Consider the following 14373-nt stretch of genomic DNA (forward strand, 5'->3'; position numbering starts at 1 on the left):
CTTCCAACTTTAAAGTTGACGTGACACCATATTTGGATGCAGGCGTAGAGTTTGTTTTCCTCCTGGTCTTAGCAAAAGATGAAACATACGTACATTTTTAGTTAAAGATGCCACAGGTTGGTTATGACCCTTCATTTGAGACACAGAATCTCAAATTCGGCTTTGGCTGTCATGGTTCTTTGCGGTCTCTTACAGCCTCACAACACCAGGTATTATCAGCTTTGACCACCAGGTGGAGGAAGATGTTGTGGGTGTGCTCATGGTGGAGGCAGAAGCAAGTAAACAGATTAGATCACAGGGGAAATGGGCAACTGGCACTAGGATTTAACACATTTAAGAGCATATTCCTCTTTTCTATGCAGTGGCATGTAATAAATGAAGAGCAGTAACTGTGTGGGTGGAGTGCTGAGAATGAAGATCTACTGGCATTTTGACCTTTGACCGTAACAACACACCAAAACTACTATGGGAATCATCTAAAACCCTTCTTCTGCCAAACAAAAGTAAAGAAAACCTGCTCTGGGAAACACATTTGCATGCTATGTGGATCAGCTGGCATACTGTGGGTGTTTGTGTATCCTTTAAGGTTTTAAATATTCTTATGAACAGAATGAATAAACATTTTTCTCTTCGAAATGTCCTGAGTGTTCCACTAGTTCAAAGTGTCCACTCACTGTGAAAACATCTTTCACTTTGTGTTCTCCACTAATGTTTAACAAAAGACAACATGCTCGTGTGTGGGATGAAAAACGTGACCACGTCTGTGTCAGGATTTAGAAACTGTATGCCTGCATGTTATGTAACACGTCACATTTGAAAGATTCCCGGGAGGTCACTGCTATTATAAGACAGCCACTGACCTGGCACCTCACACACTCAACACACAACATTGCACCATTCACAGGAGACAAGTATCGGCTTCACATGGCACAGTCATTAGGGCACTTTTCTCTTGGCGCTGTTGTTTCAGGGGTAAATATTGTCCACAGCTGGGGACTTTTCACACTGCTGCAGCTGGGTAAATTGTTTATTTGCAGACGTTCCCTTTCCAGAGACCAGCTGTTGTAGTTTGAACTCTGGGGGGTAAAGAAAGGGAAACTTCACACCAGGCTGCTCAGGTGTGGCAGTGCCTTCTGTTTTACACAAAACACCCAGGGAAATAATAGATATATTTTTAAATTTGCCTTTCATCACCACACTTGGACAAAAACATGAATACACTAGAACCTACAGTTTCCTTATGATCTGCAACATAAAAGTTAGATTTCACAATAAAGGGTAGCTGCAATTTCAATTTCAGCACATTTATTCACGACAAGCAAATAATGGGGCAGTGTTATAAATGTGTCCTGGATAATACTATGAAATATACAACTACAAAGCAGTTGTAAAGATTAACTGCAAAAATGTGTCTCGAGGTTCGCAAAACAATGTTTTATGTTGCTCATTATGCTCCAACCAATGCGCTATATTTTCACACATAAACTAGCTAGCAACCAGGGGATATCTCTTTAAATAGCCACGGGGTGGCTTCCTCTGAGGAATGTGTGCGCTGGATAATGAAAGTGTTTTGCATTTTTGTCTCATTGCTGTTTGCTCCTAAAAAAAGAGAGGTACCCCTGATGCTCCCCCTCTTTATGTCCTGTCAGAGGTCAGTTTGTGAAGCGCTGGTGTTAGAGTGTCACGTAAACTGCAGAATGCCACAGCGTGGTAATGAAAACAAGTTACTGCAAACATAACACTCACACTTCTAACACTCACAAAACTACAATTGTTTATTCTGGATTCTCCTTCATGTAGAAATACTTTGTACACATTTACATTTTGCATTTTAGACAAACTAGTGTGAGTTTGCAAACAAACTATAAACACTCGAGAGCTCTAGTATTTATCGAAGTGCTCTAATTTACACTTCTAATATCAGAAGGCTTAGCATCACTAGATATGTCTCAGGTAGGACACACGGCGGGGGCAAGTTCATCACGTCTTTCAATATTTATAAAGTGGATGCCATAAATACATTAACAACAAGCTTATCATCATGAAATGCTACAAAAAGAATAAAAAAGGAAATGTGGAGATAAGTTTAAAATGTTCAGTCACTGCTCATTCAGGTTTGTGCAGAGACTCTACTGTCCCGCTTATCTAACAATAGAGATCCAGGTCAAAACGCGGTGGAAACATCCAGCATCGGTGGCTCGTGCTTGTCCAGAAAGCTCTCTGTGCTTCAGCTCTGCCACCTCATCCCTGATACCGGCAGGGCTGAGGGACCCGCTGGCTGCATGGGAGGAGGGGTGGTGGGGCTCCTATTCATACAGCCGCGGCCTAAATCAGGCCTTCACAACCTGTCTAAAAATAACAGAGAGAGCGAGAGAAAGAGAGAGGGACAGGGGTCTGTGCTCACATGCACATGAACAAGTATCACACCTCCTGTATGGGAATTCTGAGTGTGTGTGTGTGTTTATGTGTGTATTTCCAGCGGCAGAGGGGAGGGGGAGGGGGGGGGGGGGGGGGGGGGGTTTGAGAAAGGACTCAGTACATCGCATCCTCGTATACGTCCGTCCGCAGGCAGAAGAGGATCCCTCCACCCAACATGAAGATGGTGGCCCCCCAGCCGAGCCCGTAGCCCCAGTTGAACTCGTGATAGGTCTGAAGAACCGTACCGTCGATGAACTTGATCGGGTAGAGGACCAGAGCGCAGGCCTGCAGGACCACTAGAACCGAAAGAGAATCAAACATAAGATTTTACTACAATCATTGACCCTTCACGTAAAGATACTCCCCTCTCTAACTTCTAGAAAGATATTATATGTCAAATCTTTGCCAACTATTGTTCTCTCTTCTCTATGAAAACAATCAAACAGGAACATAAAACACACAAGATGTTACTGAAAAAAGAACATACATTACTAGACAACACTAATGCAACACTACTTCAACAGTGTTTGAATTACTGATAGCACTTCTACAACATCCATTAGTACAACTTTTAATACGGCTACTAATACAACTGGTGCCACCATATTATATTACCGTCGCAAGAACCATAAGGTCTTTAAGAGAAAATACTGCAGGATCTACTTTTACCGGATGTTTTATTGCACTTAGTGTCCTCTTTATCCACTTCTCATAATTCTAACATATTTCTCAAACCTGTTTTACTCTTCATTCTGGAGGTGATGCTACTGCGAATACTTCTTCGTCTTCATATTGATATTTTACTCTTTATTTGTTAAAAGTCTCCTTTTCTTCTCTCCACATTCTTCATTGCTTTTGTCCAACTCTGAATGTAATCGTTCTTTAAAAGATAAATCCTTCTTTTTCACCATTCATGTAAAAAATATATGACGTCAAAGGGCATCGCTGGTGTAAAAACATCTGACAGCCAACGCACTGCTGTAAGAGCATAAATGTGACTGTGGCGGGTTTTAAAAAGAGGCTGAAGGATAAAGGAGAGAAGGAGGTGCTTTTAGTGTCTGTAGAGAGAACCGAGAGTCACTGAAGGTAACCAGAGAACGGTTATATAAAGTGATTATGTTCTTCAAGTCGGTGTATCTGCTGCTTCAAATGATCTCATCACAATGAGCCTCTCTTAAAGGTTTTCCATAACAGCAATAACAATAAACATTTTGAGTGTTTTTAGAAGCCTGTGGATGAAAACAGGAATAAGTCAAAACAGGCTTATGTGATTTGAGCCTTGCATATTTACATTTAGTGTGACACCTCAGTACCAAACCTTTAGTACTTTACTGCACCTATAAGTAAATGGGCTGGTGACAAACATAAAACATAACAAACTGTATATAAGAAAGTTGAGGAGTAAATTGAGTCATTACTCTTGATTCAAACTACTTTCTATAAAACAACAGTAAAATATATTTAGACATGATTCATTTAGTCGACAAGCATTTAATAATTACATTTGTATAGCACTGTTCAAGCGAGGACCAACCAGTGCTTTCCAGTGTAAGGGGATATTTCTACTTCTCATCCAGTCTGATATCTCCATAAAAAGATGAAAACATGAAGAGAAACTCCTCCTTTTGGGTTTCTTGCTCTTTTGTAGTGGCCTGTCTTTTCCCCTCCCTGGCAGTGACTGACTCCCCAAAGTTAAGCCTGTGCGTTGCCTTTATTTTGTGAAATGTGGAACAAGTCTCTAACAATCATCATTATTCTTTTGACCTTGACATCACTGAAGGAAAATTACTTTAATGCCTCTGTCTTTGTGAATCATTTTCCCTTTAAAATCACTCAGGATTATGACCCACCGGTGGTAAAAGCGTCACTGCCGGGGTACGTGCATGTGTGCGATCAAAGGCATACTGTGGTCTACTCTCAGTTCCCTTTTCACGCATTATAGGTGACTCTTGAGGAAGGAACTTTGTGTGACTACGACTCCGCCTTTCCTTCCTACATGACGAACAGTGGGGTGTGCAGGAGGGACGAAGGCAGCTCAAGAATGCAGTGGTGTTGATGGAGCCCAGACTGAGATCGTAGCCCACTGAGGTCATATTTCTTGACAGAAAATAAATACCACACAGCCACGGTCCTGCCAAGGGGCATTTAACAGAGTCCAATCCCTCTGCTGCTGCTGCTGCTGCTCCGCTGAGGACTGTGTGCCTGTATGGAGACCTTATTCTCGCAAGGCTCTTAAAGCAATTAGACACAGGAAAGAATAACACAGCCTTCCCACGCTTTTCAGTAAATGGCTAACAGTCGTCACAGCCATTAAGTCTACTGCACACACTGGTCTTTTGTGACTGATGGTTTTAGAGACAGAACAAGACAAAAATCCCTTACATTCCCCCTTCAAAGTTAGATTAAACATTTTTCTGCCCCGCTTGACATCAAAAAATATTATTATGTATTTGCTTATTACAGCCTGAATGGCTTCATCTAATCAAAAGGAAATGTTTCACCACATCAGTACATCAAATGGATAATACTAGATGCATTGTGCATTATTTTACGCAGATTCTTGCAGTAATATATGCTGTTCGTATTGACATATTTGGTGTCAACAGAAACATTGAGATCTTATGTGGATTTTAAAATAAACCTAACAATATCTTTACACACACCATGGGTTTAAAACGACGGACACACCACGGGGAATCTGGGTTGAGGAAGATATCATTATTATTATTATTATTATTATTATTATTATTATTATTATTATTATTATTATTATTATTATTATTATCATCATCAGACAAATGTAAAAGAAAGACACTTCTTCACTTTCTTGCAGAGAGTTAGATGAGAAGATTGATACCACTATCATGTCTGTCTGTTAAGTATGAAGCTACATCCAGCAGCAGGCTAGCTTAGCTTAGCACAAAGGCTGGAAACAGATGGAAACTGTTAGCTTGGCTGTCCAAAGGAAACTAAATCACACCTACCAGCACCTCTAAAGCTCACCGATAAACAAGTTTTATTTTGTTCCCGTCCATACAAAAAAACAAACTAGCTCTTTCCCCAAGCGTCCAGTGTTTATGCTAAGCTAAGACAACCGGCTGCTAGCTTCATATTTAACGAACAGATACAGGAGGAGAGTGGTATCAATCTTCTCATCTACAGAAACTCTCACCATGAAAACAAATAAGTGTACGGATTTCTTAAGTCCAGAGGCCCAATGTAAAACTGCCGGATGAAGAAAGTTATTTGTGAAGTCTGTTTCTTATATAATCTATAACTGAGCATGAGATAAGTAGCGGTAAGTGGTTAGAGTTTCATCACTGCTGTTCAAATAAAGCAAGCACAGGCTATAAGTCAGTTATCACAACGCCTACATAGTACACGGAACAATGTGTCTCCACTGCTTTGGTTTTTAATGATATGTTTCATGAATAGATCCTCCCTCCCCAGTGTCAAACTGTGGCTTCACCCAAAGCACAAAGCATTCAGGAGAGATGCAGTCCGAACATGAGGCAGTGCTGAGTGAGGAGTCTGTGGCGGCTTTTTTTCCCCTCAGTGACTTCACTTCGTTGGTAAGTCCACAAATTCTGCGGCTGCTTTTTCTTGGCTCATGATGCAGCAGCTCCCCAGACTCCACACCACAGAAAGAATGAGCTCAACCAGCAAGCCTCATTCAGCTGCTTCTTTCCTTCTATTTAATGTTAGCACTGGAACAAAAAAAAACCCTGTCTATATGGAAATAGTTGTGGTCGTGGTGAACGTATATGTGCCGTCTTTCTGTTTCCAAATGTGCATGAAGTGTTGTAACATTGGATAAACATTCAAACAGGGCGGAGAAGTGCAAATGATTTAAGAACTTAAGAAAAAGGAAGAGAAAGACGTACCTGCAGTGAAGAGGAGCACAGCCACGGTGCGGTAGTGCCGTCTCTGTGTCCCCCGGCAGAGGGAAATCAGGGCCACCAGAAAGGCCAACAGAGTTGCCACGGCACCGGCCACCAGCAGGACAAGGGTGGCAATCTGCCAGTCTGCAGGAGGAGACACACGCAGGTTAGAGTGCGGAAACAAAAGCTCGATTCACAGGGACAGCACTGTTGAATTGAACCGCTGTGTTGACAAACAGGAGCTAATCCCACAGAGGAAAGCGAGTGAAGCAGAACGGAGCCAGGCCCGCACGAGAGACAGGAGCCTGATTAGTTACTCAGGAGACAAAATGTGCACGCTATTACACATAATTATATAAAATATGCACAATTAAAGGGTTAAAGTTTGTATCTCATCAACAGCTGATAACTTGTGGATGAAGACATTGAAACCACAGCTGTGGCCTTGAAAATACTGTCAATATTTTAACATTCATAGGATTTTTTGAAAGTAGACCAAAAGTAAATCTGCGTTGACCTTGCATTTATTCTCTCACAGTAATTTGTTTTGGATTGTCCAACGCTCTATGTCTATCTCCATCAGGGTTTATTACATTTCTACCGATTTCTACCTGAAAATAAAGTTAGAAATATTTATTTTTGTCAATTTCTTTTCCTTCTTGGTTGAAATGAATCATTACTGTGGTGTTTTTGCACAGCAAATATCACGTGTAAGTCCAATACAGTTCAAAAATCTCCTTGGAGTTCCTGCTTGTCTGCCTTTTCCATGTCATTTCGCCACAGTAACCTTTTAACGGCACATTTATTCTGTTTATTCCAAACAAACTTCAGTTGCTCCTGGTGGAAAAGTTAAACTCATCACTTCCTGTGCGTCAACAGATTCTTCCCTGGAAAGACCTACACAACACTAGGTTGTTAAAACGGCACATTTTGAAAGCTTTCCTGAACTGAGCTTAACTCTCTTGATACAGAAAGCAGAAATGTATTCAGACGTTTTTACATTTCTGTCTGCATTGTGTTTTGCTTCTTTGATGTCCCACTTGTCAGTGTAAGGCCTAACCTCAGAAGACTGCACTCAAAAGGAGAATTTGCATTTGATGAACAATATTCCCTGGATGTGTCTCTCTCTCTCACAGCTCCTGATTTAATTGTCTTCGGGGTGGTAAAAATGAACTTTTCCCCAATGACACATCTGAACTCGATTTGACAGCCTTCAGGAAATATTTTTGTCTAACATCTATGCTCCATTATGTGGTTATAAAGAAAAACATTTCTAAAAAGAAGAAAAAACTACTTTTCTTCAAGGAATTTTAAACAGTGCAGTCACATCACAAGTGTATTTTTCTATCGCTCACTGAGGCTGTAAGTCATAACACTGTTTTCATCGCTTGCAATTCATTTTTGCATTGAATTATGTCCGCCCGATTGCGTCACTCCTAAGACAGACGGAATCCAAGAGTCTTGGGATAGGTATGAGATTGTGTGGATAACAAATCTGCTTTGCCTTTTTCAGAACTGCCCCTTTAACCTCAACACGCCTCTCCAATGTTGCTTTAAAGAGCTCTGCAGACTGTCAAAGAAACAAACACGCCTCCTATTCACCCCAACACATTCCACAATATCAGAGACCGGTCAGTCACCCCAGGGCAGCGTCTCTCTCTTTGAAGCTGTGCATGTTTGTGTCTGTGATGGTGGCACAACTGCACCAAAAACCACTCAGGCCTCTTGAAATAAACAGCTCAAATATTTGAAATACTTTCAGGCGACATACAAAATGTTCATTCAATTTGCATTTGATATGTTTTGCTTTTAGCCTCTTTTTTTATTACTACTTTAACAGTCAGCTACTGTTTGTTTAATAGAGACGAAGCTCCAGCTAATAACAAGTGACCTACTGTACCAGCCACCAGCCAAATGCTGGTAAATCTGGTTCATTTAATGAGGATTTCCTCCCCTGGTGGGGAACGGAAGGGGGTTGGAGGCATAAAAACTCCTGTCATGTGGCTTCTCTGCTTGACAAAAGACAACCTGGTGGGTCCAGTGGTGAGGTAGATGATGGGGAACATGCTGAATGAGTCTCTTCAAAACCCACTCAAAACCTTCTGGGGGTTGGACTGGGTTAACTCTTTGTGTTCCCAAAGAAGGGACTATGTCATTTCTTATCCTAAACATGGAAACTGACATTGAATTGAGCTAGAAATAAAGTTAACGCATCATATAGAATCAACATGTAAATGTCACACTGATTCAACAGCCCTTTGTTTACTGATTTACCATTCATAATTACACTAAAAACAGTGATTAACGAACAATCAACTTGTTGTGGATTAGTCAAACCTCGCTGAGCATCACAATGTGTCTGACACACGTCACTGCTCTGGTATGAAGAGGACATTTATCAGCAGCACAAGAAACCCTGAATGCCTCAGCTGCTGCTGCACAGAGAACAACAAGCAAACTCTTCATGGGAGACTGTTTGCCAGAACTGCCAGACTGTTCGTACAGTTCAACAAACATTCCTCTTTGTTTTTGTCAAACATAGGATGTGCAGCCTTTGTGTAGCCCTAATAACCGACCCTGAAAAACCCCCACTGATAAGGTGCTAGTTTAAAACCACTCACAGTTTCTACATAGGGCATACTACCAGTGCATTACGCATTGTGTATTACACAATATAAATGGCAAAATCTAAGTTTTACTACAACCTTGAGATCGCAGCTTCTTCTTTTCCTCCACACTGTCTGGTTATTCTCAGCATCATCACTCCAAGGACACAAAGTAAAAAAAAAACATCCAAAATAAAAGGTGCAAACACACAAACACTGAAATCCTACCAGATGTGAGGGTGGAGAAGCAGCTCCACTGAGCCTCCTCTGTCGGATGCCGTGCCCCGGACTGGGAGCAGGACTCCCACAGAGACAGGGAGAAATGCTCCGCAGTGACCCAGGCTGGGCTCAGCAGAGCCACCACGTCCAAACACAGCGCGAGGAAGATGCAGAGCAGCGCGATGAGCTTGAAGGGCCGGAACACATACACCTCGTTCACAGACATCTTCTCACAGTGGGAATGAGCTCGCTGGAGGTCCGCGTGAGTCTTCACCCACCATAGCCTTCAACGCTTTTGTGCGTGTGTCCAGCTGGAAAAGTTTAACAGGAGACATCCGGTTGGATCGGGTTTTCAAAATAATTGCTCTGCTTTTGAGATCATCTGAGAAATCAAATATTCTTGTGGGTATTCCTTTTCCATAGTAGTATTTTCAAATACCAGTCTTCAAGCAATAATTGTCGAAGCCCAATCAATTTAATACAATTATTATTGTTGTTGCTATGCTATGAATGTGTGATTCATCATTATCATATTAATAGTTTTTTAAGTTATATGTGTTGACCATGATTTATTTCAGTGTTACTAAGAGTGGATATTGTCTGAATGTTCCAAACGTAGAGGCCTAGAAAAACTAAATATGTGAAAAATATAATAATACATATACTTTTTTTTACATAATGAACAGAATTGTAATTTGGATACACAATATTCGGCTCAGTACAGAACAACGTTTCTTCTCAACCAGACCTCAATTGCTATGCTTTTATTTTGAAAGCTAAATTAGGAAACCAGATTTGTTCACGCTCTTTGGAGACAGCAGCATCTTTTCAGAGGGTCGGCCAGTTGAGACTAAAAATCAACACACGCAGACAGTTTCGCAAGAAGTTCAGGTGATTTAAATGCAGAGTAGGTACTACATGTGTAAACATGAACACAGCAGGAACAACATCAGGGATAATTAATTGTTAATTGTTAATCTTTTATATTTATGCACCAACGAAACCAGAGCAAATTCCTTGCAGATGAAAACCTACATGGCAATAAAAATGATTCTGATTCTATTTCTGATTCTGACATCTGAAACCCTACAATCAATCATAGAATTGACTCAATGAATATATGTTTCCCCCCTTGTATCAGACTCAAAGTGTGCATCTTTAGAAGGGAAGAGTGATGCTGAAAAGACTTATTATGTAAACATTAATTTCCACTCTCAGTTTAGACAATATTAAAGTCTGGGATTAGATTTTAATATGCTTTAATATGGTGCTATTGATAACTCACTGGTGGTGGTACTAGCATTAGCTCTGTCTTTATAGACCCTGTTGACAGAAAGTCATACCATATTGTATCAAACAAATATCTGAACTACCCCTTTAGTGTCATTGTCTAAAAACTGAGGGTTGAAGTGAATGTTGTACTGTGTTAATAGTCCAGCAGATGGCAGCAGATGTGAGCTTTTGGATGCTGAAGCCCACATTATTTACTTTTTACCACTAACACACCACGGCTTGTTTACTTATTAGTAGCAGGTTACAATTTATGAGCCGCAGCAGTAACAGCAGCAGCATTTATGTGGACATATTGACCATAAAAGACATGAATAATCCAGTGCTGGCTGAAAATTGTTGTGACATAATGAGAATGCAGCTGTCTATTAGCTTGATGGCCTTTTCTTTTAATCCTGTTTTGGCTTCTTCACACAGCCAATGTGTGGGCCGAGCCCACTGATATTTTTTTACCACTTTTGAGAAATAACCCTTTGATCTATGCTCAAGCATATGTTGAGTTTAATATCTCTTACGAACAGCCGCGGAATTTAAAAACACCTACTAAAGGAAATGACAAGTGTAGCATTAGACTAGATTTGACTCCAATGTAGTCTAATCTTTATTCAGCACATATGTTTTGTGAAATATTTCCATCTTCTAATGAGCAAAGAACCGTAGGATTTCACTGGAGGACGTTTGAAGAATGACTTGCTCTTCTATTAGTTGAGAAACCCATAAAACTTTTGGAGCATATGAACACCTTTCCCAAGCAGCTAAAACTCAGAAAGTGGTGACATATATAAAGTCCTGATGGGCCACCGTGACTGCTTTGATTAATGATCTCACTGTATAACAACGGGAGCAGAATTCAGCAAATGTGGATAATCAGATGGAAGTCAGACGATCCAAATGTCTTCCCATAATCACTTACAATTATTCTTTATGTGTTCTGTGGCTTTTTAATTAAAACAAAACAACCACCTATATGGTTTTTAACCATTAATATCTTTAGCATCAGGCTGACTTCCTAACATGGTGAGCCTATCAACGTGGATGCAGTCAATTAGTAATCCCCTCTGTGATTCCACAAAACTATACATTTCTTGGGCAATGAATAAGAGTGGAAATGATAAAACCTCAAATTGACCAAACCCAGTAACATGTGCAGGCATTAAAGGAACATTTATTAGCAGCTTCTCTTCTAAGATCTGCTTGTCTGACCTTCTTCTTCACACATTTTTGGTTGAGTGATTTATTGACCAACTGTCATTCATCTGTCTCATGATAATAACATGATGATGAGATGCAACCAGTTTACTCTGTTATCTATTTATTTTTTAAGGTCGTCTGCCTCCTTCCTCATTACGTATAGAAACAAATGTTATTGCTTATGTAAGGGGATAATCTGCAAGATCCAAATGTATTTCTTTTTGGTGATTTGTACCAATGCATTTCTATACTTACTCTGAGTGTGACCTGTTCTGTGAGATATTTTAATAAATGTTCCGTTAATGTTTATGTTTCTGGAGATACCTGTCTTTTGTCTTTCTTTTCAGTTTTTTCTATCATACTTACATACTACAAATAAGAAATATACAGTAAAAATATATTTATATTTCTGTGCACAAGAGAAACGTTCCTATCATTTGTGTTAGCAATAAGAAGTGAATCCAATTATTTATTTATTTGAAAACCTACTTACAATACAAGTACATATTCTGAGCACAGCATTTGCTCTCCAAATAAAGTTATCAACTGGAAGGAACAAACAAAACTGATTTGAGCACTTTGAATTGCACGTCTGCTGCCTTCTTGCCCAGTTTGGTTTAATTCTACCCTTCTCATTTGGTCTCTAGATTAGATGTTTTCAGTGTGTCTGACATAAAGAGAGTTCCAGACTAATGCCACCCTTGTCTGTCCTAATGGTGCTGCCTGGCTGCCAGCAGACCATCTGAGTAGGGGGGATCTAGTATTAGGTGTATCCATAGACAGAGCATTGCTCATTTCCTTTAAATTCCCCTCCTCCCCGACAGAACGGGCAGAGCGCTCTGTCATCCTCCTCCAAAAGCCCCTCATTAGAAAATCTGCCGAGCAGACAAAGCTACTTGAGATGGCACAATGGTGACTCCCCACATGGAGATTTGAAAGAGCATAAAGGGAATCCAGGTCATGTTTGACTTTTTTTTGGATCTTCTCTCCCTAATTCTGATTTATCCACTGAGCCACCCACCTACATTTCCTCTATGATAAAGAGTAACATAATAACAAAGAGGTAAGGGCAATGAGGAGATGGAGGAAAGGGGCAGAGAAAACATGTGATGATGACACACATCTGTGATTCAGCATATTTTACGATGATGATGAAGATGATGATGATGATGATGAAGGTTGTGTTGTGTCTGAGAAAGAAAAAAGCTCCTTCACAAACTACTCATCACATGACGTCACCCTCTGTTGCTCATCATGGACTTCCTGGAGTGCCGGCAGCTGATTATGCTCAGAATAAGCCTCTCAAGGTTTATTCGGATAAGCTTCTATGGTAACCGATGAGGCCTTGTTTATTGATGCTGTCGTTAGTGCAGAGGTCCGTCCAGCTCATCGCTCTCTCTTTACCGTAAAAACAACAACATCACACCATCACGACTCATGCTGCGAGTCAGACTGTGGTAGGATGTATCAACTTTAAAGTTTAAGCTTACATGTATGTCAGGAATATTAACCCATTTGCTCTCATTCATTCATTCATCTTTACTTCATTCTCCAAAATACTTTTATACAACATAGTTACTTTTTATTTAAAGTCTTAAAACGACGAGACCAGAGAAACATGTTGTCTAGTTGGGTATTTCCATTATCCCACAAGTTTCCAACAATTTTCAAACCTAGAGAAATCTGTCATTTTAATTTATCAGAGAAACAAGCTAAGCAAACGTTGACGGTCGCTCGGCTCGCAGCCCCATCATCAGCAAAACACTGAGTGCAATGGTGGTGAAGACAACAACTCCCATGATGACGACCACTAGTGGCAGAAGATTACATATTAGTAATATTATAAAACCTCAACCTGTTCAAACGTTGTCATGACAGTTGCATTTTCCCCCCCTTCAGTGAGTATTTTAAGTCAGTCCAGCATACAAGTGCATCTCAGAGCAGCTGGGTTTAAAGTGTCTTGCTCAAGGTCATGTTGACAGTTAGCGTTGAGCGAGGCGACAGCATGTCTCCTTCATTTTCTGCGCTCTGATTTAACAGCTTGTCAGGGGATTTAAACTGAGTCTACTCTCAAGACTACTGCTGCCGCGGTGACTCTGCAAAATGCTGAGGTGAGTTACAAGAAGGACAGCGATGGATTAATTTGGACTGGAGAGATGAAAGTTTTCTCACTGTGTTATCATTTCATGATTTCAACTTACTACAAATTGGAAGAGACAGCAATTAGGGTCATGAATATTGATTAAGATGCTGTATTTGACCACTTATATGTTGGGAGTCTTCAGTAGTTGGCTTAAAATGTTTAAGGTGAGACCATCGCAATACTTTGATGTAGTGGACATCACCAGATGGAGTCACATTGTGTTTCAGTACAACAATGAATCTTTGATTTGGTGCGACAGCGATTAATGGACTCACTGAACAGAATAGTTAAAAGTGGGCGTCATTTACAAGAAGATATCTGTGAAAATCTGAGGATGAGCAGAAGGACCTACAGTAGGGTGTGAGCTGAGGCACGAGGAATGGTTACGTCATATTAAACTGAATTGGACTTTGTGAAACTGGGTTTTTTTCCCCTTTTTTTCCCTTTTTTCCCTTTTTCCCTTTTCTTTCCCTTTTTCCCTTTTTTTCTGATTGTTAATTACCAAAACTAAATAAATACTCCCCTCATTTGTGTTAAGTTCAGGACTAAATCATACAATGAGAGATTTATTTGTGACTCCAGTGTTTGCGTTCTATATGCAAAGCACTGCTTGGCTTCACAGCCT

At 40.4% G+C, this 14373-nt stretch overlaps 1 protein-coding gene across 1 annotated transcript; it reads right to left on the bottom strand.

Moving 5' to 3' along the window:
- Positions 1 to 1288: 1288 nt before the first annotated feature.
- LOC115019450 (transmembrane protein 47-like) lies at positions 1289 to 9430 on the bottom strand. Its single transcript, XM_029449014.1, has 3 exons — positions 9134 to 9430; positions 6303 to 6443; positions 1289 to 2714 (listed from the first exon to the last, which is right to left on the bottom strand). Exons 1-3 carry the CDS (start codon positions 9348 to 9350, stop codon positions 2533 to 2535), a joined length of 540 nt encoding a protein of 179 aa, XP_029304874.1. The 5' UTR covers positions 9351 to 9430; the 3' UTR covers positions 1289 to 2532.
- Between the last annotated feature and the right edge of the window lie 4943 nt (positions 9431 to 14373).

This window comes from Cottoperca gobio, chromosome 14 (assembly GCF_900634415.1).
Source record: "Cottoperca gobio chromosome 14, fCotGob3.1, whole genome shotgun sequence".
NCBI lineage: Eukaryota > Metazoa > Chordata > Actinopteri > Perciformes > Bovichtidae > Cottoperca > Cottoperca gobio.